At 41.9% G+C, this 27395-nt stretch overlaps 1 protein-coding gene across 1 annotated transcript in view; it reads right to left on the bottom strand.

The window, feature by feature from the left end:
• Positions 1–14955, bottom strand: part of csmd1a (CUB and Sushi multiple domains 1a) — a 138913-nt gene extending 123958 nt beyond the window's left edge. The window contains exon 1 of the mRNA XM_030097344.1: positions 14646–14955. Within this exon, the coding sequence (XP_029953204.1) occupies positions 14646–14781 (136 nt within the window). The 5' untranslated portion in view covers positions 14782–14955. The remainder of the gene's footprint in view (positions 1–14645) is intronic.
• Positions 14956–27395: the final 12440 nt, after the last annotated feature.

The following is a 27395-nucleotide window of genomic DNA, read 5'->3' as shown; positions in this document are numbered from 1 at the left end:
AGAATCTCTGACTCGGTCTTCAAGCCACCACAGTGAGGCCCTCAACCGCCTCGCACAAATTCTTACACTATTGCTTGAAGAATAATTATTTGTACACGAACAATTCCCTTCCTTTTTTTCCAAGCAGACACTGGTGGGTGCTCCAGGGAGCTGATGGAGGTCAGGACCATAGTGAAGACTGAACCTGTGAGCTCCCGATCCAAAGCCTGCCTCTTTAACCACTGACAAAATAATGTACAGTATAATTAGTCTCATTTACTTTACTCACTATTTGTCATAATGTTACAGCTGATGATTGCCGTGAAGTTTGCTTTATGCTTTTTTTTTTGTCTTTGCTTAATAGAAATATGGACATGTGGAGAGCAATATCCCGCTTCATGGACACAGCAGTACACTATAAAAGTGATGAATAAATCACTCTGATTGTGACTATCCAATGATGTAATAAACACTGTTATTGTTATTATGGATGGTAAAATCCAAACATTGTTAAATTGATCACATTTATTTGGACGTTGGATTTTTGCATTATATTCCCTTGTTACTTTAAGGGCATTCGGAGTTTTGATGGCATCATCTGTTTAATTTGGAGCTCGTCTCCCATTGTGTCTGTCTGTGGATGTCACGGCGTCGTGGGAACACGGCGGCGGCGCTGTAAGCTCCTCTGGCACAGGACAGGATGAGGTGCCACACTGCTGAAACTACCGCTAAGTCAGGAGATAATGGCTTATTGTCTGCTTCTCCTCAACCGTCAACAGATTAGAGGCATGTCGACACACTGGCTCTCCTTCTCTCTTTATTCCCTCGTTATGTTTTTTTCCTCATATCTCCCTCAACTTTGCTTATCGTTTTTCTTCCATATAAATCCACGTACTCTTCTTCTCACGACATACGCCGTACAATTTTTTAAAACACGTGCTCTCTATTTTCAGACATCTTCTTTCTGTTCACTGCCAGTAAGAAGAAACGCAGCGTCAGCCCACCACATAACCACCAGCCCTGCCCTCTTACTCCAGTATGATACCAACAGAGGGTGATGTGGCGATGCAACACTTAGACAAACCGTCCACACAAGCGGCCGACGGACTGAGAGGAGGCGAAACGAGAACAGAAAGCCACAGAACGAAAGGACGGTCAAAAAAATAAGGAGGGTACTGAGAGAGAGAGAGAGGAAGAAAACCAGTGGAGGGATATCGCAGACGAGCAAGGGACTGGCGCAGAAGAGGGCCGAAACGAAGCGTGGATTCAAAAAGGCGTGCGAGGAGAGGAGTGCAGGGGATGCTGTGACGTGGAGGAGCGGAGAATGAAGAGACAGAGCAAGAAGAAGCAGATAGAGGGCAGATGAGACTGTGACAGGAGAGTTATTTCAGTGGTCATATAGACATCTCAATGAAAATGCCAACAACCTAATCAAAGGACTCAAAAGGGCAGAGAGAGAGTCGGAAAAAGAGACGCCAAACAGGGAGCGGAATGAGAAGGAGAGAGGTGGAGGAAGTTGATGAGGGAGGAAGACCGAAAGGGAAGGAGAGAGAGAGAGAGAGAGAGAGAGAGAGTGCAAGAGAGAGAGAGATCAACGAGAGGCATAAAAACGAATAGGTGCAGAAAAAAGAACGATAAATGGATGAAAATTAGCAAAAATGAATAGCAGGTATAAAGCAAGGCTCAGAATGACATATATATATATATATATATATATATATATATATATATATATATATATATATATATATATATATATATATAAATATATAAAGGAAACAAAAAATGGAAAGAGAGGAATCACAGTTACAGATGAAAAGAAGGGAAAAGACATGAGGCGAGAGAAAAAGGGCAGAAGGATGAAAGAAGAGAGATGAGATAAGAGAAGAGTGGCCAGTGACAGAAAGAAATGGGATGAGAGAGAGAGAGAGAGAGAGAGAGAGAGAGAGAGAGAGAGAGAGAGAGAGAGAGAGAGAATCACTTGCTTCTTGACATTCAAGAAGCATTACTTGAAACTCCTCACAGAAGCAGCTTATTGTCTAATGTGCTGAAGATGTGCTGAAAAGACTCGATACCGTCTCTGCTGGAAAAATGCAGGCGAATTAGTGCAAATTTGAGTCGAGAACATTTCTCAAAAAGTTCATAAAACAAAGCCCGATTGACGTACGCTAATGAAAACAAAGGCAGAGTGGATTCATCCATAATGACTGCCCCACCTGCCTCGATCCCAACACCAAAAAGAGCGCTTAAAGTCTATTTAAGACTCTACAAGGATTTGATCGTGAGATAGACAAAGAGACTGAAAGCTGGGCAGAAGTGCTGCGTTATTTAGCCGTCATTTGTCAGACAGGAGTAAGCAATTGCTTCAGCTCAGCTTTAATGGCCTGTAAAGGACAATGCAACATCAGTTTTCATACAGCGGGGCGTGTGTGTGTGTGTGTGTGTGTGTGTGTGTGTGTGTGTGTGTGTGTGTGTGTGTGTGTGTGTGTGTGGGACTGATACTGCTATAGCTGGAGTCTTGGAGCCTTTTACAACCTTCCCTTTATTATTTCCTTATCACACTGCTTAAGGCCTTCCCTCCCTCCCTCCCTCCCTCCCCCCCTCCTCTTTTCCAGCGCCTCTTCCTTCTTCTTAACTCCTTCCCTGCTTCACTCAGTCACTCCTTATCCAGCTCTTCTCCATTTCTCCGTCTCTCCTCTCCAGCTGACAGGCAGATATTGCTCAGTTTACACTTTCATATGTCAGCATTGCATTAAATGCTCTGAACGGCAGGTTTAAGCGATTGAACTATATTTTTATGCTTGATCTCATGATTTGTATGAAAGACCTTGTTTGTCCTATGTTATTTAATTCACTTTATTACAATTGTATTTGATTGGATTTTACTGGATTTTGGTGTATGAAATCCAGCAATTCCCCTCCAGGACAGCACAAGGAAGCATTGGTAATAAAGCACATTGTGGTTTTTAATGGAAACAAATAAAAGCTAAATTTAACAAGGAACAATTTAACAGCCATTATGTGCCGAGAACGTTTCTTGGCCTTTGGACCCTGGAAACTCATTCCAAACCGTTTTCTTTTTTTTCTTTTTCTCAGGTTTAAACACAGTTTAGATGCCTTTCCTCCATCTCTTCATCAGCCACCTCCCTCTCTCTCTCTCTCTCTCCTGTCCTGCTTGGCCATTACAGACGTACCTTGTAAAAAGCCTTCAACAAATCAGCAATTGCCTCAGTCAGTCACGTAGCCAGCCTGTAACACAACCAATCAGCCAGCAAGTCAGTCAATCAATTTAACAACCAGTTCATCATTTAGTCGGTGAATCAAAATGACAGTCAGTCAGTCATTCAGCATGCCGGCCGGTTTCACACCTCCTCCCTCCTTCTTCTTCACCCGCTGTCCTCCCGGTGGGGCTGTGCTGCAGTGGCACAGTGCACCATGGGACCTTTTCCACGGTGCTCCTGTGATGTTGGTTTCCACGAGTTAACATCTATTAACACCCTCCCGGTTCCTTCTCTCCCCACTTCCGCTGAATCTATCTCTCAGCCTCTTTTCTCCTGGCTTCTCTCGAACGCGTTCTGCTCCACGGGGCCATGTTTTTTTTTTTTGCTGTGTCCTCACGATGCAAGTTCAACACTGCTAGCGACCATTACCGATCATTAAAAATGGATAGAATAAGAACGATGCTACTGTAGAAATGATAGCCTGTGGCAAACATGCACACACACAAGCGCTGATGAAAATGCATTACACAAATTAACACACAAAAAAAACATGCTTTTTTTTTTCTACAAACACATAAAAACGGAACCACTCAAACATGCAGCATGTAGGCTCCAAAAATAAATCCCCCATCATTCAGATATTTTACACATGTGCTGCATGCTATGCCTGCGCTCATTTGCACACAAAACCCTCCAAGACTTGAAGGAAATATACACCTCAATAGACAGAGGCAAATACGCCCACGCATGCATGCTTGTTTACACAAGTAAACCCGATCACATAGAAACAAACTCAAAACCAACACAGGACTGGAAGCTCACAGCAGCACGCTGATACGACACGCAGGTTGTACAGCTTTCGCATGGTCACCCTCAAAAATCTGTGTACACACAGGATGCCTCCATTCAGTGGCACAAACATTTGCCGTTTACACATGGACATTTACACACAGAAGGGCGCCGGAGCACACGGCGATCCCCATAATGCTTCTCTCCAACGCATTCACAAATTTAGAACCCCAACCCCTCAGCCGTTTTCTCCTGACAGACCGAGACGAACCCGCACACATGCTCAGTCATTCTTCTTTCAAGCTATCGAATGCAGACTTTTTAACTTTTCGCAGATCAAGTGGGATAACAACACCTGTGCACTTGGAGAGTAGTGAATATGTCCATGCGAGTGGCAGCTGCTTTAAAATGCCGAACTGTGCTGCAGATAAGTGGGGCAACACGTAACCATCCAGCTAAAAACGCGGTGAAAGACCAGGAGATGAGAGGTGGCAGCCAGAGTCAGAAATGCTAATAAACAACTGGCTTTCTTTTGCCAACCTGGAGAGTAATTATTGCTGTGCGCTATGTATTTCCTTCTGCGTGTGTCTCACTGTCTCGCTCTCTCTATAAAATCACATTAATGGATGAAAGTAGCTTCTGCTGCTGCTGACTCGCCGCTTTGAAATGGAAATGTAACTCATTGGCTCCATATGTAGAGTGCGCATGCATGCACACATACACACAACAGACACCCAGGCAATCTCTCACACACACACACACACCGTAGGTATGCCCTCACATTGTCTCACCGCACACACACACACATACACACACACACTGCCCTTAAACCATGGAACTAAGTGGGAGAAATACCGAAATAACACTAAATGTAACATTACCAGGCACATTAGCCCGCTTAATGTTAGCCCGCTAGCTAGCTATTAGCCTACAGCTTCCAGAAAATGTCATGCTAACAGAGGTAAGGCAGAAATAATGAAATAGCAAACATGGTACACTGACACACACACACACATACACACACATTAGCCTTTGCATTCAGTAAGCAGCTGCACTACACCAACACACACACACACACACACACACACACACACACACACACACACACACACACACACACACACTGAGGTTCAAGCTGCAGGGTCGTTGAGTACATTTCCAGTTATTCAGTCCAAGTGGGAAAAAAAAATTAAAAAAAACTTTAAAAATGTTAAAGACTTAACCCCATTTAAATGTCCTTCAGCAAAACACTGAATTCCCTCAAGTTCCTCTGGGCTGACCCGGCGCTGTCATCAAAATAGGGTTCTCCCTACCTGGATCAGTAATTACCATATTACTTTTATCTGGGTTATTTAAGCTTTCAGCCCTGGGATATGACAGTAAGGAAGACTTTACATTCAGACCAACAAAGACACTACATGAAAAACCTCGGTGTCCTCATTTATTTCAATGAGGCCAATGTGCTGATGCTGTGCCGAGAGGCCACTTTAAAGTGGTCCAGGATAAAAGTTGATTTTTTTTTTTCCCCCCGAGTGTGGCATGTGACACAAAAACAGAGTTGCATGTTTTTATAATTCCAGTGTTCTTACAAAGTAATTTAAGATGTGAGTAATTTGAAACTGAATTTAGTTTAGAAGATTGCATAATTTAAATTTATGTACATATTAAAATATATAAAACACTTCTGTCTTTGTAAGGAGCAAGTTTGTTACTGAACAAGGCAGCCTACAAACTTTTATGCTGACAACAGGTGACAAAAGAGCTTTTAGATGGTGTCCCTTAACAATTAAGTCCAAATTTAGAAATGACATTGCAGCTGTAATTAAAATAACTATAACCTATTTAACATAAACTCTTAAGATTATTTGTATAACGTGCATTTTAAGAGGTCTTTAAGTCAACTCTTTTCTCTAAAACATGTCACTTTATTTCAATAATTGTATATGGCCAGTAACAGCAGAACATTCTGTGCATATTCCGTGCACATTCTTTTGGGAAACCAAACAACACTGAACTGTGGAAATCCATGGAAGTTTTAACCTTTTTTCCAGAAAACTGGCAACAACATAGCACTGCATCTCAGGACATTTTGACAAGTGAACATCACGCAATTTTCACACCAAATAACAAAGAAACAAAAACAACCAGCATTTTGGAAGTAACAAGAATTGCACTATACATCATTATTTCTTGACCAGCACTCACAAAACTGCATGGATGATTTATCCAGCATCATATGGTGACATATAAAATTGCTTTTTCTTGAACATGGTATTGATTCAACATATTGGACAAAGGGAACACTATCAGAGCTGTGACAATGGAATGTGCTTCTTTTGTCCCGATGCTAGGCAGCAAAAGGCTTGGAAAACTAAAAGAAAATAACTGACTTAGTACATACAATCATGATCATACAATTGTAAATATATATATATATATATATATATATATATATATATATATATATATATAGAGTGAATATATATATATATATATATATATATATATATATATATATATATATATACATATATATATATATATGGTAAATGGACTACACTTGTATAGCACTTTTTACCCTGCTTGACAGAGCCCAAAGCGCTTCACACTGCAATATCACATCAACCCTTTCACACCATACTCAGTGGTGGTAAGCTACGACTGTAGCCACAGCTGCCCTGGGGCAGACTGACGGAAGCGAGGCTGCCAATCTGCGCCATCGGCCCCTCCGACCACCACCAACCATTCACTCTCACAACTTTCATACTAGGCAAGGTGGGTGAAGTGTCTTGCCCAAGGACACAACGCCAGTTTTACGCCTGTGGGAGCGGGGATCAAACCGCCAACCTTCCGGTTATAAGACGACCCGCTCTACCAACTGAGCATACATATATATATATATATATATATATATATATATATATATATATATATATATATATATATATATATATATATATATATGTATGTATATGTATATGTATATATAAATATATACATATATACACATATATACATATATACATACACATATATATATATATATATATATATATATATATATATATATATATATATATATATATATATATATATATATATACATACACACACACACACACACACACACACACACACATATATATAATGCAATGGAAAAGCTTGTTGTTTTTGTTGTTGTTTTGTTGTTTTGTTTTTGTTTTTTTTTGTTTTTTTGTTTTTTTTTTTTTTGCTTTTAATAAACAGATCCCGTTAAAAAAAGAGAAGATGTGAGAGCTGGTAGGTAGTGTTTGATACCTGAGATCTGGATTTGAGGCAGCTGTGGAGCAGTACGGAGCGCCACTTCTTGAACGGCAGCCACCAGGACGCACAGCATGACCGTAAGCATAGCAAAGGATCGGAAACCAGTGGAAATTATGTACTTTGCTAAAATTGTCAAAAATGTACCATAGCTGTTGATGTTCTGAATAATCTGTCAAATTAAATTTGGATATTGGTTTTCATGGATGTCTTGTAGTCACACCAACTGATCTTTCATTATGAACTCCAGTTGAGAGGTTCATTTCATGCTTATTTTTAGAGCTGGCTGGCTGAGTAATCCTATGTTATGAAATAACCCTCAGCTCCCACCACAGCGAGGCGTCTGTACAAGGTACAGAAAAACAGCAACAAACTGCTGTGCCAAACGTGGCCCCGTAAAGGCGCCGCAGCAGTCAAATGCAGCGCTTAACCCATCATGTAGTGGACATGTTTATTGAGCTTGTTAGAGAAGTAACTCATGAGAATTACATTGGGAGTTTAATATTTTATTTACACTGAAACTCTTAAAACCTAAATTTACATGAGTGATGCAGAGTTTAAAAGAAAAAAATAAATTCTGTGATTTCTGTTAGGCTTGAAGAATTAAAAAAAAAAAAAAAAAAAAAAAAACATTGGCATGGTGGTTCAGAAAAAGAAGCTGAAAAACGGAAGCAGACGTGGCATTTACTCATGCATACTAATGGGGCGGTGAAAACACAACCGGGCCAGCAATGCGGCATCACTTTTATGATGTTCGTAATTTCAAGCGCTGTTGTGCTTTTTCATATGATATACACATTCTCTTTTATATCCCGTTTTCATGCTGTCCCCTCAGATTTAAAATGACAGATAGATGTGGGTTTCTGCTGTGTGTGACAGTATTTACGGCAAGCGTGAAATATCCGAGTCTAGTCATTAATATCAACAGATTTTAGGGGCCTGTTTGTTCGTGCCTTTAGGTCAGTTTGGCGGATTTCCCTCCATATCTGTGGTATAAATCCGAGGCAGACAGGGTTATGATGTCATTACTTAATGCCAGACATTACTAGCCGAGCAGCATAAGATGGAAAAGTCATTCCTGATTAATTGCATCTGCTGGAGAATACATTTTCATTTTCTCTTTCATTTTGTCTCCCCTTCATAGCACTTCCTCTCCCTCCTCGCTGTCCCATCTCTCTTTAACACGCCGGTTCTCATCTCAGCCTCCACCTCAGTCCCTCTCTCTTTCTCTCTGTCTTCACACATTTTCTCTGTTCCTTCTCGCCCTCTCCCTTTACATTAGTGTACTGTATGTAGGCCATGGCTCTTTTAAAGCGTCTGTCATTTGAACACTATAAAGACAAATAACTTGTTCATTTTGCTCCAACCAGCATGGCTAGTTAAAAAGGGTTTTTTTTTTTCTCTCCTTTCTCCCCAGGATAGCGTCATCAAGCATAATGAGCCATGCATTCTTAACATGAATTCTCTGATACATAATTCTTCCCTGTGACACCAACAGCGGCACCACTTTTCCTGAAATGTTGTTCATGAGCATTAATACAAAGATTTAAATTTCAGAATTGCACGTTCACCTGGTTTTCACTCCACCTCTGAGCAGCTCTATCTATCTTTCTCTGCCTGTCTTACACACAACTCTTTGCTCTCCACTGAACTGTGTCCTCTGAGGTAGTTAACTATATTGGAGTGTGTGTATGTGTATTCTCTGGTCTCACTAGACGTCTAGAAGGACCCTCAAGTACCTGAAAATCATCGGCACTCAATGAGATAGCTTGTTCTTTCCGTCGCAGGTGCACATGCACGAGCTCTTCCTCCAGCTCAGATTGTTTGAAATGTGTGCGATCTTCAGCGTGACTGAGGGGAATCAATTAGAATACGAGCACCTGAAAACATCGAGCAAAAAAATCCCTCTCGCTCTGCACCTGCGTGCCTGCCGGGGCATGTGCCTTTCAGCCTCACTCTCACACACAGAGGTTAAAATCTTAAGTGTCCCTATGCTTCTCATACATAGTGAGCAGAAAATTATTACACACACACACACACACACACAGGGAATCCCATACAAATATTCACACAGACATGAGGCTGTATTGAAAATCAACCACAAAAACAAGTTGTGATCTGACTCTGGCACACTGCTTTTATAGGAAATCTGTAAGCTAAAAACACAGACGGGTTATCTTCAATATGTTTGTATTAAAATGTTTTTTTCAAACTCAGCCCCCATGTCAGAGAGGCCGTACATGTCTGCATTCATCATTTATTTAACCCTATGATAGTGAATGTCTGCGGTTGTCTTCTCTGTTCCCTCTCGTGATAAAAACATTTGGTGTCGTCATGCCGACTTCTAAAGAGCTTTCAAAAGCTTAAACACAAAAGGTTGTGTATGGCAATGACTGTCAACTGACTTTGAGAAATCTTTAAATGCTCTGAATGAATATAATTCAACCGAAAAGAAAAATCCTCACCTCCCAATGATGACAGTAAACACACTTGATTAAAAAGTAACATACTTTGTCCAAGACAGGCAGCTTCGGCAAAGCACAAGGACAGAGTGTATAAAAGACATCTCAACAGACCTCAAAAGATTCATCATAGCGCCAGTATGTCCCCTCCACAATGATGTAAAACAACATCATTCTAAAGACACTGCACAATTGCATGGGACACATGTCACAAGAAAGCTTTTGTTGCCAAAAGGATGAACAAACTTGAGCAGAGACAGCTGGATTGGCTCTGCAGCCCTAAGTTGTATGAAGTGGTTAAAAAGGAGGATAACTGGATGGACAAATGGACCAGATCCAAATAAATGAACACTTTTGAAGGAATGTGCTTTGGAGTTATGAATTACTTATTTAGCTATTTTGAACAAACTGTGGGGGGGGGGGGGGGGGGGGGGGTGCCAGCTTCAAGGTTGTCAAAATGAGATTTGCACATAAATAATGACACAAGAAAGTAGAACAGACTTCAAAATTTGTCTATTAGTTTTATTGTTGATCCTCCGGCTTTTATATGTTAATCAGAGACGGTGTGTTTGGCTTCACTGAAACACTTTGGCAAGCCGTTACCAAACCACAGCCTTTCTCTATTCAGAAAGAGATCAGTTTTGTTGAAAACAGTGATTAATAAATATTTGAAAAGGCTACATTTTTGTTATTCTTCAACTAGTTCAGCTTCACTTGAAGACACGTTTTTTTTTTTTTTTGTTTTTTTTTTTTTAAAGAGGACACAGTCGGCCACATTTGCATGGGCACTGCGCTTCACTGATGAGAATTGTTGAGACTTGAGAGCATCCAGCGAGTGACAATCTCAGGCCAGTTAGAGCACCTCCACCACTGATTTTCCAAACATCCTTTATCTGTTTGTGTTCTGTTCCACACAGATGATTTACCAACAGAAAAATGTTGACGCTTTAAACGCAGTTTAAAAAGCATAAAATTGCAGGGAGCATTGTGTGAGTGTTCAATATATGACAGTATTTGAAATATATGACCATTTCTATGAGAAGATACAGTACACACACACTACACTTCACATAGCTATTCATATGGCTTTCCATCACACACTGAGGCCTCAGTCATGTGGTAACGGGTGGTCACATATGGACGGCAATCATTACCATGTGATGACACCTGATCTAAAGACGCCACTGGGAGATTGCTGAGCGCTTGAGAGACAGCTCATTCTGCAAACCTTGCTTTCAGAATATTTACCACACGTATATCTGGGGGCCCCAAGGTCAAAAATTAAAACTTCAGGTCCACATCTCCTGGTTAATGAATGCTGGATTTTACAATTTCACGTTGCATGCTCTTCCTATATTTCAGTTTGGTGTATCTATAGTGAATTTGGATGAGAAAAATTGCTCTGCTTTACTGCTTTAATTAGCTATCTTCTCATAGTGTGTGTGTGTGTGTGTGTGTGTGTGTGTGTGTGTGTGTGTGTGTGTGTGTGTGTGTGTGTGTGTGTGTGTCCCACGTGTGATATTAGTATGCCAAGCATGGGGACAGACAGCAAGTTCCAATATCTTGCTGTTTGGCATTGATTCAATGTCAGCTAATTGTCACCGTGTGCGTGTGCATGCGCGCGCGCGCGTGTGTGTGTGTGTGTGTGTAGGAATACGTGCATTTGGGTTTGAATGTGCTCATCAGGAAAAAAAAAACATTAAAAACCTTCCAAAAACAGACATTTAATCAGTCTTCACTTTGAAAGGGGGATAGTCATAAGTCACTGGAATGTCCTTTGTGCGTGCGTGCGTGTGTGTGCATGTGTGCGTGTGTGTGTGTGTGTGTGTGTGTGTGTGTGTGTGTGTGTGTGTGTGTGTGTGTGTGTGTGCGCGCATTTAAAGTGAGTGTGTGAACAAGTGATTAAACAAAGGCTTCAGAGTCCCAGTGGGAGTCTAATATGAAGTTCTCAGACATGCTATTCCCACCAGTGGGTGTGTGTGTGTTTGTGCATGTGCCAGAACTGTCTTCTATACAATCCCTTGCGGAGTGTAGTTAACAATATATCAATTATATAAGCATTAGGTGACTTGCTTGGGAATTCTCACCACACTTGGACAATCGGACATTTCTTGGCTGTAACAACTTGATGAATGAGCCGAGATGTGTTCTCCGTCTGTCTGAGCCTCAACCGATGAAACGAGGTAAACACATGTAAAGGCAGCTATCGGACAGGGAAATGCTGCAAAACACCTGGATTTATTTTAATAAGCTGTGTACTTCAATTGGCAGCAAAAGCAGTTTTTCAAATAAACCACTAAAGCTCAAAATACCAACAGTTAAGAGGAATGCATCGCTGTAAACAAACGTAGCATATTCTCTAAAAACTGTTTCTGCCTCTCTTCAGATGAGATAGAAGAGGAGATTGGTCAAAGCTTCGGCACTTTGCTGGGCTAACAGCTCTCTGAAGGGCTCCAGCATCGGGTCTACTAGGTGAGGATTGCAGAAAGACCACTATGTGTAGAGAAACGGCAAGTCCTCTGGAAGCACATCGTTTAAGTGGGGGTGGTGAAAAACACTCAGTCATCTGGTCAGGAGTGAAGCCCAATCAAAACACTCCACAGCCAGTCTCCAGACGTGGATGTGGATGAGTGCAGAGGCTCAGGCAGCGGCAATGCTGGGTAGGAGGGCAAGCATTCGCCACAAGATCAGTGTAATATGTTACTAAGCAAATAAGTGCAGAAGAAAATAAAGCAAAACATGACTTTTGGTTCAAGGTTAGTTCAAATCCAGGTTGGGCTTGTTTGGATGCCTCTCTGTGGGAGTTTGTGTGTGTGTGCGTGTGTGTGTGTGTGTGTGTGTGTGTGTGTGTGTGTGTGTGGTTTCTCCTGGTACTTCAGCTTTCTTTCCACAGTCCAAAAACATGAGTTTGAGGTTAATGAGTGACTTTAAAACAGCCCAGCAACGTCAGTGCATGTGGCTGTCCATTTCTCTGTCCTGTGATGGACTGGTGACCTGTACAGAGTTCCTGCCCTCACTCATTAGCTGGGATGGGCTCCAGTGTCACGTGACCCTGAATGGCTTAAAGTTGCATAGAAGATGGATATAATGTAATATATACGGTTTCAAATTCTAAGAAATAAAATCAATTTGAGTTCTACGCGATGCTCCGATAATACCTGACTTTTTTCATGTCATTCTAAAGTGACATTTCCAGACAATCAATAATTAGTTTTGTGTTGGAATTTCAAATGCGACATCCCATTTAAAAGGCTGGCAACCATCTGTGGCTCGAGATTTAACCAAATAAATTATTACCAACTGCCGTCTGCCTTTCCAGATGTCTGTGTGCCCTTTAATTTTCTCTTACTTTGTCTTTGGTTGTGATCACCCCTCAGTCAGCGAAAGGCTTCATTTGTGAATATTATCACGTTGTCAATGCTGACAGATTCTAAAGATGCACTACTTTTACCATCTATTTTCGTTGACTGAACTGAAGTGGATGGAGTTGCAAACATACTGTGAAACTGTCTAAACCCAAGAGAAAATATAGATTTGAAAAGGACAAAAAAAAAAATGCAAGAAACAACCACACGGAGAGCGATTGAAGTGGAAGATGGCTCAGAGGTGATAGGAAACGGTTGCTTCAATCACAAACAGCTTAAAAGCCCCGCTATCATAGTCATCATCAACATACACATTTCTCCAGCAATCACACGTTCACTCAAATCCCTTTATTTCCAGGTTGACGGCCTGCGTGTATGGGAATACAGATGAAGATGACACCGTGCGCAAACCAACGCGCTATATCCGTCTCTCCATCACAGCCAACATATTTATTGTGAGGAGGGAACGAGCATGGAGAGAGGACACAGGAACAAGATACCATCAGCTGCAAGCACGCCAAATATTATAAGCCATTTCAATGTGACTAGAAACTATTTTCTGAAAGAGTGAGAATCGTGTGTGTGTGAGAGAGAGAGTCCAAGGAAGACATACAGAGGATCAGGCATTGATACAGGGAGGGAGGGGAGGTTCACACAGAGAAGCTATTGATAAAAAGAGTAACATTAAGGCTCCCACCGAACGAGGGGAATGTTAACACTTCTCCATCCGTCTATCTTTAACACGGGGGAATTCTTCGGTCACAGGATTCAGCCGACACGGACCTGCTGCTCTGCTGACATGCAACATCACACAATCCATAGTCTTTTGAGACAACTGCTCCACCGAAAGTGCGACTCACCAAAACCATGTTTAACTATGAGCCTGGGATTTCCTCTCTTCATGTGCACCGCATGAAAATGGCTCTCTGCTCATTTGTAGACAGAAGCAGACCCAGGAAGAGCTGCCGAACAGCAATCAAGACTTCTAACTGTGTCAGGAATCTGGTTTAAGTGCTCTGCGAGTCATTTTTAACTTATATGAGGAGAGCCGCTGCACAGCAGGCCCCAAAAAACCGAGCATGCCTCCACTGCTCCCCAGATGTGAGAATGTGTCCAACTTGGCCACTGCACTCTGTTTCCCGCCGCTCACGCGCACACGCACAAACTAAAAACCCATATGTGTGTGTGTGTGTGTGTGTGTGTGTGTGCATCTCAAACACGCACACGCACGCACGCAGTTACCCAAACCTGCGCGCAAGCGTACAGGGCGCGCGCAGCCTTAACTCTCTCACTCAACAACGCCGTCTGCAGCAACGAAACTGCACGCATTACCTCTCTCACCCCCCCACCCTCTCGCTCTCTCTCTCTCTCTCTCTCTCGCTCTCGTGCCCGCGCACACGCACACAGTCCAACCTGCGAACATTGCGATCCCCGCACAGCACGCGCGCACGTACACGTGCCCGCCTCGCATGCGGGCATTCGCTCGCAGCGAAACGCGCAGACAAATTGAAAACCTCCAAAAAACTCACCCTTGGACGAGGAGAAATCCCCGATGAGAAGCCCCAGCAGGAGGAGAAGCGGCAGGTCGCGTCTCAGCCTTCCCATTTTCTTCGCATTCAGCCTCCTCCTCATCAGCAGCATCTCCGGCGCTCCCAAATCCGTCATTTTGCTCTTAAATAAATCCAAGCTGGCTTAAAATTTTAAGCCTTCTCTCCCCACCTTGCCGCTCTGCTTGGCTGAAAGAAGCGGAGGGGGGGTAAAAGAGGACGCCCGCCCCCTCCTCCTTTTCTTTCGTTTTTTTATAGAAAGAGAAAATAAAAACAAAATAAAAAAATAAAAAGAAAATTAAAAAAAAAAAAAAAAAAGCACCCGAGGATCAATCACGAAAATCCTCCTCGCACACGTCCATGGTGAGGTTTGGACAGGACGACCGGTGACGGGCTGACGGTCTGAGATCGGGCAACACGCCGCTGGTGTGAGCTGTCATAGCCGAGACCGGAGGACCGGAGGAGAGGCAGATGAAGGGATTCAGTGAAGGAGAGGAGAGAGGTGGTCGGTAGGTCCGCACAGCACTGCGAGCGAGCGACGACTGAGACTGGAGAGAGAGAGAGAGAGAGAGCACGAGAGAGAGAGAGAGAGGGAGAGAGAGGTAGACCCGGTGAGAGAGAGGTGCAGGGTCGGCTGGGAAAAGTGAGAGATGGAGAAGGAGGGAAGAAAGTGAAGAGGGACTAAAGGGGGAAGAGAGGGGTGAAGAGGAGGAAAGAAGAGGAATTCGGGTTAGGGTAAAGACGAAAGGATGGCAAAGAAATCAGGGACTGGGTTAAAGAAGGAAGGAGAGATGGATAAAAGAGGAGAAATACTGGATAAAAGGAATGTTTAAAAGAAAGGATGGGAATGGAGGTGAATCAAAAACAGATGGATGAGGCAGGATTAGAAGGGACAAGAGAGAGAACAGAGGAAGAATAGGAGAGGGGGAAAGAGAGGTAGGGAGTGGAGGAGAAGAAAGAAGGAGCAATGTGAAAGTGAAGAAAAGGATTTCAAAGAGAAGAAATATGGAGGAAGGAGAAATGACGAAGCAAAGAAGAGAAAAGGTCAATTTCAGAAGAGAGAGACAGCGAGCGTGACAATAAATAAGAAAGTGAGAAGAATAGTAAAAAGAAATAATTGGAGGAAAGGAAAGAAAGACAGAGGAAAATGAGACAGAAGAAGAGAGGAATGAGGACCGTGAGGAACTGGCAGAAAGAAATGAAGTGATGGCTGCAGAGAAGGATGGATGAGAGGGAAATATGTGGAGAACTAACCAAAAGGCTGAGAGGAAGAAGACAGGAAAAGAAGAAAAGAAAAGGCTTTGGCTGAAGTCTGCCACACATCACAAATATTCAACACACACACCTTTGCTTCCTTTCTTTGTTTAGATGAGAAAACAGACCCGACTTTCGTCAGACAGTGCAGCCTGGCTTGTGGGGGTCAATAAAGCTCAGATTGTTACCCTTCGCCCAGGGCGACTGGGCTCCGGGCCTCGTGGGCCGCAGTCCTGACGCTCCCAGCTGCAGCACACCTGACTGCAATAAGAGCTCGTTATTGGACTTTTTTTACAAGCCTGGTGGCGACGTCGACGTTAGATTGAGGGCTGCTGAAGCACCGAGAGCATGCCGGGCCCACGAGGCCTGGAGTTGATGTCCTCGCGTATATATAACTGAGCATAAAGTAATTTAATTTACAAAAATATGTGAGGAAATTGTGAGAACCAACATTTTGGTCCACACATTTAGTATGTCAAAATCCACAAATTTAAAGTGAGGAAAGCATCGCCTCGCCTTCCTCCGAAACCCTACAAACCTACTCTGAACTCAGCTGCTTCTAGTAGTTGCTTGACCCTTAAAATTGAAATATGTTTTAGCTTCCATTCAGGTTTCAGTGGTGACACGAGTCACTGGGGGCGACAGGGCACTCAGGTTCAGGTCCCCAAAAGTATAGAAGAAGAAGCAGCTCACACACATGCATGTGTCTCCACACTGACATGAGTCTCCTCTTGGGACGGTGTGTATTCGGGTAGATGTCCTCATAAATATGGAAAAAAACAAGGTCTCACACACACACACACACACACACACGCTTTTGTGTTAAACACAAGAAATGATGTCGCTGTAACTCTTGCCAATCAATCTCAGCAAAATATCAACGTTCATCTGATTCTCTCATCTTCACGTGCGTGTGTGTGTGTGTGTGTATCCCAAATGGAGCCACGAGCCAGTTATTGATCCCAGGTCCCTGGTGGCATGTGCAGAGGATCACACTAACAAGATTACAACGCTGCCAGCACGACGTGCAGACTTAGCCCACTGAGCCAAAGAGACGACCAGCAGCAGCAGCATTTCGAGGCAAATGCAAATCACACATGTCACTCCAAATTTGGCCTGCTACAATATTTCACTGCAGGTGTCACCCAGTACTTTAACACCAGAAAAGAGAAGCTGGTGAGTGGGTGCCCTAAGTGTACGTTTGGAAAGCTGACATAACTTTTGTGACATTTCGATACGTTTTCTCTGAGATTTTTTGGGGGAGTTTAGATGAGGATTACCGATTGTTCGCCCCTTGGCAGCTATGAGGCAAATCATAACGTTTTTTTTTTTTCTTCTTTTAACTGTCACCAGAAAGTGGGATAAATCAAAGGCCCACGATCTTTTATATTTCAAAATCAGACATGTCATAGCAAATTATTTGAGGGAATTACTGCTAGTTTAGGAGAGAGGCTAAAAGGTTGGATATTTATCTTAAGACAATTGTCAGTGAGAAGTGGTTTGTCAAAGTGAATACAAATCAGCCTGGGGATCCATAAATTAATCTAATAAGGGATATTTTCATAGATGGATCTGTATTTGTTGAGTTTGCAAATTAGAAGAGTCAGCCAACACTTGTCCTTCTATCTTACAAGGATTGGGAAAAACACTATCTGAACTAATCCCCAGTTTGCTTCTCACCCCCTTGGGTCCTTTGACCACATGCTACAGGATTTGTAGGCTACAGCAGCTTGTTTTTTTTCCCCCATTTAAATATTTTTCATAATAGATTTGTTGCTAATCTCCCATCAAGTTAATCCATACAGGCAACCTCATTCCTTCATGATCGTTAACCATCTCAACTTTGATATCACACTCTGTGTTTGGGTGCTTCAGAGTTGATGAGCACGCGCGCGTGCGTGTGTGTGTGTGTCACATAGGTCCTTCCAATGTATGTGTGTGTGTGTGTGTGTGTGTGTGTGTGTGTGTGTGTGTGTGTGTGTGTGGGCTCGGGAGCTGTGGTACATGAACTAGTGTGTGTGTGTGTGTGTGTGTGTGTATGTGTGTGTGTGGGTTGAGCCATTTCACAGCATCACTGTGAGTCATCCATCAAGCTGGTAGCTCTCTATGCATTGGGCTAGTTTAGTCATTTTATATATATTTATAAAAACATTTTTTTACATCTACTGGTGGGAGGCTTTCTAACGGCATACGGTCCTAAAAAGAACGTCGTTTTTCAACCCCTGCAAGAGGGCAGCTTGACACAACACACATCAGCTGCTGCACTTGTACAGGCAGACAGACAGACAGACAGACAGACAGACAGACAGACAGACAGACAGACAGACAGACAGACAGACAGACAGACAGACAGACGAACAAACGGCACCAGTACCATGCACCATTCAGCACCATGGAGAGCTCCTTCTCCCGCCGCTGTGTAGTGAGGCTGCCATCTACTGGTCAACAATAGATTGCAGGAGAAAGGCGACCTAATGAGGAGAGACCACGGATTTGCTGCTCAAGTTTTAGTGGACATCTCTGATCACGAACTCTCACACGCTGCAGACCAAAGAAGCCTGTGATGTGTATCCAAAGACAACGAGTTATTTCAAACATGGCAGGATGCAGGTTATTTATAAGAAATCTTCCCCTGTTCACAAGCTTGGCAGAAAAGACAAACAGAACAGAGAATGATCAAGCAGCTCTTCTGTGGCAGAGTAGATTGTACTATTCTGAGGATTGTGTGAAAGCTATAATACATTTCAGAGATCCATGGTGAATGTTTAAGTTTGCAATAGCAGTGTTTTCACAAAACTGTGCCATAATTTCAGTTGATTCAAGCTGGAAAAATAATCAGAGATATAGACCACAGAAGGGGCAAAGTCAAAAATAAATAAATAAATAATAGCCAACTATCGAAAATATTAACTTTTTCTGTGAATTCATTGTACTGACAACTGAAAAACATGACATGTTTGTTTTGGTCTTGTCTTATCTGTTAACCTGATAGTGAATTTAGAGGAAAAGCACTTATGTCTGCAGAGGTATTGATTGAAAACAGAGAAAAATAAACTCTGAAAATGCACCTTAGTACTGCATTCATATCAGATCCAGCTTGTTTTCACAATATTATGTAAAAGAAGCAGAAATTGCATTCAGATACTTCAACAGTATTTTCTGAGATGTGAAAGTTTCTCATATGTTCATAGTACAAATGACTATTGTTTTTTTGCTTGTTTGTTTGTTTTTTCATGATAAAACATTAGAGGGCATTTTTACTCCACCTCAGGTGAAAGTCAGTTTTCACTGGAAGTGTTATATGAAAAAAGTGGCAGTTCATATAACCAGTAACATTGTCCATATTTAATTACAGCCTTCATTATAACATAAAAAAATCACCAGTAACCTGTCAAAGATAGCTTTTTTTTTTTTTTAACAATCATTTCTTTCAGAGTTCCTCCAAACTTGAAGGCTTTATTTCCGCTGGAAGCATATGCTCTACTACTCTCTTCAGTTCAGAAGAGCTGTTATGGCTCAAACAACTTTAGAGTTATAGTGTTTTCTGAACTCCAACCACCGAGGGCCAGGACTTAAAATATTTTGGGTAAAACACCACTCAACTTCGGATAGGTCCTTGAAAAATTTCTGTGCACCAGCCGAGGATACACTCAGCACTTGCCCTAAAATCTGTTTAGTGCTGCATGTTTCGGTGAGATTCACACTCCACAAACTGCTCAGAAAAAAAGTGGCATTTCCTTTCAACGCTGTGAGACTCCTGATGATGCTCAGTCCAAGCCAGACCAATAATCACTAATTCAAGAGCTGAGGAGGGCAGTTAATCAAGTGATTAATCAACATTATGGCTTTTTAACTAACCTAATTCGACTCATGTGCAAACAATACATTTCTTCACATCAGGTGTTAACTTCTCTTTAATGCTCTCAAGCTGTCTAATTGTCTCTAATCTTACTTTGCTAATAAACATTGATAAACCGTCAGCGTCTATAAGAACAAAAGTCTGATGAAAATAAAGACAAAAAGATAACACCAGTGATAGAGTTTGTTGTTTTAACAGTTTGAGGCAACATTATTGAACTGTTTCACCTTACAATATAGTTTGAAAATATCTTTTGGAGTATAATAACGTTTAGTTGGCACCACTGACATTTCCACCCTGCACAGCTGCTGCAGTGCTATCAACATTTTTCTTGAACTATTAATTATTTCCTGCCAAAAGTTATGCCACTGCATCAAAAACCATCAACCTCTGGTCTTTAGCTTCCCCAGCACTCTCCAGATAGCCAACGTATTAGAGTCGAAGAGACCAAAGTTTAATTTGACAAAGAAGTCCACAAAGATCAATGGAGAAGACGCCTGCTCGAGAGTCTGAAGAACAGTAAATCTGGAGATTCGCTTCCTGTAAGTGGTGAGAGCTTTGTCAAGTAAAAGGCTACAACACAAACACCAGGCTGACCTTTTCACTGCTGCACTAATATTAGCGTCTGTGCTGCACCTTGTGGCTGAATTTGGTTGCCTGCTTGTTTTGAGGGTTTTTTTTTTGGCTGTAGTAAGAAAGCCGTGGACTCATTTATTTTCCTCAAGACTTAAACAAATCAAGAAATTTTGACACGAACACAACACAAATGGAAATTGCTCATAATTTTTGCTTTTCAATCCAGCTATATGTTGATGAGCTTACTATTACTCAAACTTGTATTAAAGGTGCTGTAGGCAGGATTCGGCATCTCCGCCATCTTGCTTAGGTTTACCTAAGCAAGATGGCGATTTGACCCATCTAAGATGGCGATTTGAAACCCAGCACAGCCAATCCTGTCCTGTTTTCTATAACATCACGCCCTTACGCAAGTTAAGCCCCTCCCACAAGAACGTGCGATGAACGCCCCTCGACCAATCACGGTTAGAGCCTCAGGGGCTCTTCTGATTGGTCAAAGATACCTGGAGCTGTCGAGATTCCTTTTCAGCTCAGAACAGAGACAGATGGAAACGCTGCGCCCTTGCGGTAGTGCAATTATGCTACACTCCTAAAGGATTATCAATGGATATTCTAACATTTAATCCAAAGAAAACACAGAAAAGTTAGCATTGACTAGCAAAATCCTGCCTACAGCACCTTTAACTTGTGACAGGTTGGAGGACTCTGTGAACTTGCATTTCTTTGTCCTGTTAGCCTCTGATGTATTCTGCCTTAAATTTAAAACAGTTAACATTTTGTGTGTATGGCTCCTTTAGCCTGGAGGAATGTGTTGATGTGTCTCAAGTTACAATCTCAGTCACAGTCATTTGACAATTCACTAACCTCAAATTTTGAATGCAAAAAAGCTAAACGAATTTTTGAAAAAAAAAAAAGTTGAACGCATAAACTGTCTTCAACACTTTGTCTTTATTTTTTTTTATTTTTTTATTACATTTCATTCTTGGATTAGGGCTAAGATTTTTCTTCTCAAGATTTCTATGAAAATAAACTATCTACAATAGTACAGTAGAGTACAGTCTGTGTACCAGGTCCGGAAAAGCTTTCCTACTGTACCTGAGTCACCAATAGAAGCCATAAGTCTGTCCGTCTCAGTTTGGCTTGGTTCGTCCGGGTCGGTGGGGCAGAGCCTTAATTGACTCCACTTGAATTCCCCCCAGGTTTTGAAAAAGAGCGCATTTTAATGAGTGCAGGTCCAAGGTGAAACAATATTTATCTAACTTGACAGAAAAAGTTTCCAGACGACTCTTTCGCATGAGAATGTGGAACTACTTTGCAGTGCTGGACCTTACCCAAGTTGTTCTTCAAGTGTCTTCCCAATCAAACACGAGGCTCTCTGTCTGGAGGGGAATTGTGAGTTCAGTGATGTGTATTCAGGTCTGTGTGTGTGTATGTGTGTGTGTATGTGTGTGTCTGACTGTGAGCTAATAGAGAACACACCTGTTCTCCTAAGAGAGCTCAAAGTCAAACACCAAGCCTTTTAGAGAAAATGACAGAAGAGTGTTGAGAATATAAAAGACAGAGAAGTAACGGGACAAAACAGACAAGAGTGGAAGAAATAAAAAGAGGCAGAATGTGCGATAAAGATGAACTATGATGTTAGTCCGTGATGTGCGGCGATACTAAGGATAGCTGAGACAGGAGAAGACAGAGACGAATGAGACGAGGGAGGGTTAGGATCGAGGAAGAAGAAAAGGTGGCAGAGGAATTGGGGAACAAATTAAAAGTGAAGAGGACAGAAGGGAGGGAGGAAGTAGTGGCGAAGATGTGTGAAGAAGATGACGAAAATCGAAAAGAAGTCCCTGGTGGTTCCAGGAAGTCGTACGTGAAAACATCTGGCTTTTGACTGAACCTCCATGTCTGCAGCTTTGCTGCTTGCTTTTCTTCTCTCCAGCAATAAGATGAATCCTTGGTGACTTATCAACCTTGGAGACACCTCCTGATTTTAAATATGACATAAAAACCTTAATTAGCTAAAGGAAGGAATTACTACAGCAGGTTCTGTCTGGCACATATTTGGCACGCCTTGTCAAATTATTGTTGCCCTGCAGGTTTAGCTTCCATCAGGGTTATTAATAATTATTGGTTTGAAGGCTGCAATAATTAACGTCTAAGCCGTAACAGACTCGAAATGATGGCTAGGAAAGAGATTCCAATGACTCTGGAGCAGCTAAAAGGATCATTTTTGTAATGCCAATCAATGTGCACTATTGCTGTATAAAATCTTATTCATACAAATGAAAATGTACCATTCATATTGCATAATTGAAAGTTATGAATATTCCTGTGCTATTCACACATGTAAATAGCCCAAATTCGTTTATTGCGTTGCCGGTGTATTTCTAGTGTCAAGACCTTTGCATGACACCTTTTAAGTTCTGGAATTTTGGGAATGAATATACAACAAAATGTTCATTTGGATAGAGATTGCAAAAAGACGGACAACAACTTAATACAGTGACTATCAGTTCTGCAAACTATTCCTGAGTTGGGTTTGAAAGCTCATTGTTTTTCTGAAAGAAGCCACAGTTCGTATGGTGGCCTTGTCACAAACAGCGTGGCTTTCTGTGGGCATTTGGCTCTCACTGTGGGGTTTTTGATTCCTGTTCTATCCATTGGTATGGACATGGCTTCATTCAGGAAGCGGTACATGTCAAATTATTATCACATTAATAAGTATTGTTGTTGGGGTTTTGTTTGTTGTTTTTCTTTTTTTTATTATTTTTTTTCTTTTTTTTTTCTTCTGTTGTTGTTTTTCTTATATACTACTTCTGTATAATCTGTTTTTTTTCCCCTGCCCAGTGTGGGGAATTTTGTGTTAAGTATTGTTCAGTATATTTACTTTGTGTTGTTTTTCCTGTGCTTCGAAATAAATGTATTCATTCATTCATTCATTTCTTCTTTCATAATAGAACACTCACATTGACCAAGCTATCACAATGCTTTCACCAACGCATTGTCACGCCAGACAGAATGACGCTACCATCGCTTGCCTGGATAAATAATAGATAGTACAACACTCACTGTACGGCTCATGGAAGACAGGGATCAGTACTCCAGTCGTCTAGGAATCCCCAACTGGACCTTCTTAACAATACACCTTCTGATATTTGGCCATTTATTAATTTCTCACAATCTCCTTCCATTGTAAGGTGCCAGTTTTATGAATCAGTTCAGTTTTAACCTGCCAGTAATTACAATGTCGTGGTTGATCAGTATTTTTTCTTAGAAGAACTGACTTTCATTCATTTACAAAATAGCATTTTTGCACTGTTTTAGACTCTTTAAAAAATTCACGACGGGTCCTGAAACAGGAGTAGGTGAAAGTAAAGGAATAACCATCCTGAGGGTCCAACAAGAAAATAATGATGAAGTGAACACTGAGGGATGTAATATAGCGTAAAGGACAGAGGAGAGGAAAGAAGGCTGAAAAGCTGGATTACGCTGGATCCGATGAGATAGCAATTATCACACAGGTCAGGGAGAGAGAGGAGAGGAGGAAAAGGGGAGGTGTAAATCTGAGCACATTAAAAGATGAGAACTAGACGGGTTAAACAGGAAATTTGTGAACAAGCACAAGAGTTCCTGTCAGAACCACATATCAAACACTCAGCCACTGATAATGAATCAGAAAATGACTTTATCAACACCAGAGGAGCATCCGGAGCTGCTTGAAGAAGCCTCGGCGCATTTTGTGGTTCTGAGCCATTTGCACCAACACCGGGGAGAAAATGGAAAATAGGTGTAGAAAAGCAGAGGCAAGGAACTTGCGAATTAGGATGCCACAGAGTTACTTGGAAGGGTGGGGATTTGGTGGAGAGGGAGAGAGGTTGGGAGAGAGTAAACAGACTGGGAGGAGGTGGTGATGGTAATGATGAAAGCTGTGTGGTGAGCGTGAGGGCTGGCGGCGGGGAGGGTGGGAGGGAGGGAGAGAGGTACTGTCAGGGGTAGAGAGGACAGAGAGGCAGGGGTGTGGTGGGGTGGTAACCATGATAGTGAGGGATGATAAGATGTGCTTTAAAAAGGAAATGATTTGCAAGACGAGGACAGAGAGAGAGCACGAAGCCTTTCGTGATGATCTTGTTTAAACATGGAGATAGAGAGTAGAGCAGGTACTCAACTAAAGAGGACGCTGGAGGAATGGCGGGAAGGAATTGGAGGATGGAAGATGAGGAGGGAGTGAGTGAAGAGTAGAGGGTAGACGCGGTGTATGAATACACAGAACGTGCTATTGACTGAAGGCTTTCCCCGTTAATTGCATATTCCTTGTGATTGCACTGTGAAATGCTGCGCGGAATGTGAATAATTTTCTAACTTCTCTTTTCAGATAGAGAGACAGATACAGACAGACAGAATGAGTGACAGACAGAAACAAAAAGCTGGGAGGCTTTAGGGAATAAGACCATTGAAACCTGCACTATAGCCTTGGCTAGTTTTTAAGCCTGATGACATTCTTGCCATAAGTGGGATTTGAACCTCAAGGTTGTCAATGTCTGACAGGCTTGCTCATGTGGAATAGTTGGGGGGGCTATCTGTGGAAACTCGAACAACATAACAAGTTATTGTAAAACAGTATTAGAAAAAGCCAAGTGGAACATTTTTACTGTATGACAAACTTCATCAGTGTTATGAAATATGTCTGCCAAACGATCCTGCAGCTCTAGCTGATGTTATACGTATGCAACTGCAGCCTGGTGTAATGTTATTGTGGGAAATAGATTTGGGCCCTTAATCGGATTGTCCGATATTAAAATGGCTGGATTGATAATACTCAATGCCATTAGGGTAAAATTTGGGTTAATTTACCTCGGGTGCCTCTACAGTGTTGACTCATGCACTTAATTGCAGGGCTCCACCAGTTCTTGACTGTCATTTTCCATTCATTTTTGTGTTGTTGTGACTGACTTAAGATCTGTTGATTTTAAAAATGCATGTATTTACTGTCTGGGAAAATTCTGTCTGACTCAATCTCCTGTGCTCAGCTTTACATGGCTTCTGGAAAAAAAAAAAAAAAAAAAAAAAACAGCAGAAAAATAATCCCACCAAGTGTTTCTCACAGCAGGGAGTTGCTTCTGGCTGATTTCTCAAACACCTTGTGGTGCTTCAGGTAAAAACATGAACATTGTCTAAAATGATGCAGAGCCGAGGTGAGGAATAAAGAAAGTGAATGTTTTGGCTAAATTCACGAGGATCCATCCAGCAGCTGTTGAAACGTTTAAGGCTGGACCGAAGTGGTGGACAAGCAGGCCTCGATGCAGCTGACTTCACAAAGCACAAAAAATGTATAACTTAACACAAAAAATGTCAACTTATTCCCTAGCCTGACAGTAAAGCTCTTCTTCACATCGTCATTCAGCGTGTTTAAAACCACCTGAGGAACACAATATCAGCAAACCAGTCCAGGCAAAGAAAAGTTTGTATCGTACTTCTACAAAGTTGTATGAACTGAAGCTCATAGTTTGACTCCAGATAGTCCGACAAACTTTATTTGTGTATTACTTTTGTAAACCGCCAGTTTGGTTGACACTGTTGGAAGATTTGGATAAGAATTTGGCAGCTCACCCTGCCTCTTCAGATCTATTTGTAGCTGTTTGTGTACATGTTCACTTTGGTAGACGTGGTCAGGATGTGGTATATTGGAAAATCTTGTGATTGGCGGAGTTTCGATTTCCTTCATTGCTGGCATAAGAAATGGGATGTTAAAAAAAAGATAAGAAACTATGCAAACAGGAAACTATCCACACTGCAAAAAATTTGCAAAAACATTTGCAGATGTGCTGTATTGATCGCTCTGTGGGTGGATGGATCTTTGTTGAACAGCAATATGGAGGACTGTTATGAACTCTTGCTTTTGTTGCTTTTTCTGCTGGACAAGAGCATTTTCACCCCTGTGATCATGGGCATTGCATGGCATACGTTCTTTTCAATGGAAAAGTTCAGATTGATCAATAGCAAAATGGCCGTGGAAATGTGCGGAGGTTAGCATAAATTCTACATTTGAGAATAGTTGCAATTTCTGATGCTGAAGTTACCATTTTGAGGGCAACATTTGTCAAAATAAACTCTTACCTTCGCTGTGTCTGTACTGCGTTGTTCAGTGAATTGAAGTTCAAAGCAGCTTGTACAATACAAAGTGAGGCTTTCAAAGATAACTGGCAATTCACAAGTTTTACCAAAATAATGATAGAAATGACAAGATGAGACGCTCAAAAATAAATGTGGGCTGTCTGTGAATGTTATGTAATGTAAAATTTATTTTCAATCCACCAATCTAACTATTTATAGCACAGTTTTCATACTGAAAAACACCACAAAGTGTTTCACAGTTTAAAAAAAACAAAAATCAATATATTATAGAAATAAAAACAGAGCCACATCTTCACCATACAGACATGACATGGCACAGAAGATCATGGGGAAAACCTGCCACTGGGGCAGTCCACACAGGTAGAAGTCAAAGGTTGTGACAGCTGGGGTACCGGCACCTGGCACCCTCATCCCCCCAGACTGGGGGACCCCCACATCAAGGTGGGGTGACCCCCCCAGCCAGTCAGGACGGGAAGACGTGTGCACAGCACCAACAGCAGCTAACGGGATCAAACTCTCAGTGTGAAAGACCCACTCGCTAAACAGTGGAGTTAAATTACTAAAAACTTTAAAATGTAAAATATGGTAAAAGGTTGACGTAAAATAAGTATGTGCATAATAAATGTGCATAATAAAATAAATGTCGACAAAAATCAGAAAAATGTAAACAGTCAGGTAAAAGCCTGATTAAAAAGGTGTGTTTTTAACATTCCTTTAAAAGTATCAACAGTCTCTGCGGTCCTGAGGGTCTCCAGAAGGTTGCTTCACAGGCGGAGGTCGAAGTGACTAAAGGCCGCCTAACCATGGGTCTTGGTTGTGGCTTTTGGGACGCACAGTAGGCCGCTGCTGGGGACCTCAGGGTCCACAAGGGTCCATATGGTAAAAATAGGTCAGCTAAATCAGAAGGCGAAAGGCCG

This window comes from Salarias fasciatus, chromosome 1 (genome assembly GCF_902148845.1).
Source record: "Salarias fasciatus chromosome 1, fSalaFa1.1, whole genome shotgun sequence".
Classification (NCBI taxonomy): domain Eukaryota; kingdom Metazoa; phylum Chordata; class Actinopteri; order Blenniiformes; family Blenniidae; genus Salarias; species Salarias fasciatus.
This window is presented reverse-complemented; position numbering and strand designations above follow the sequence as displayed.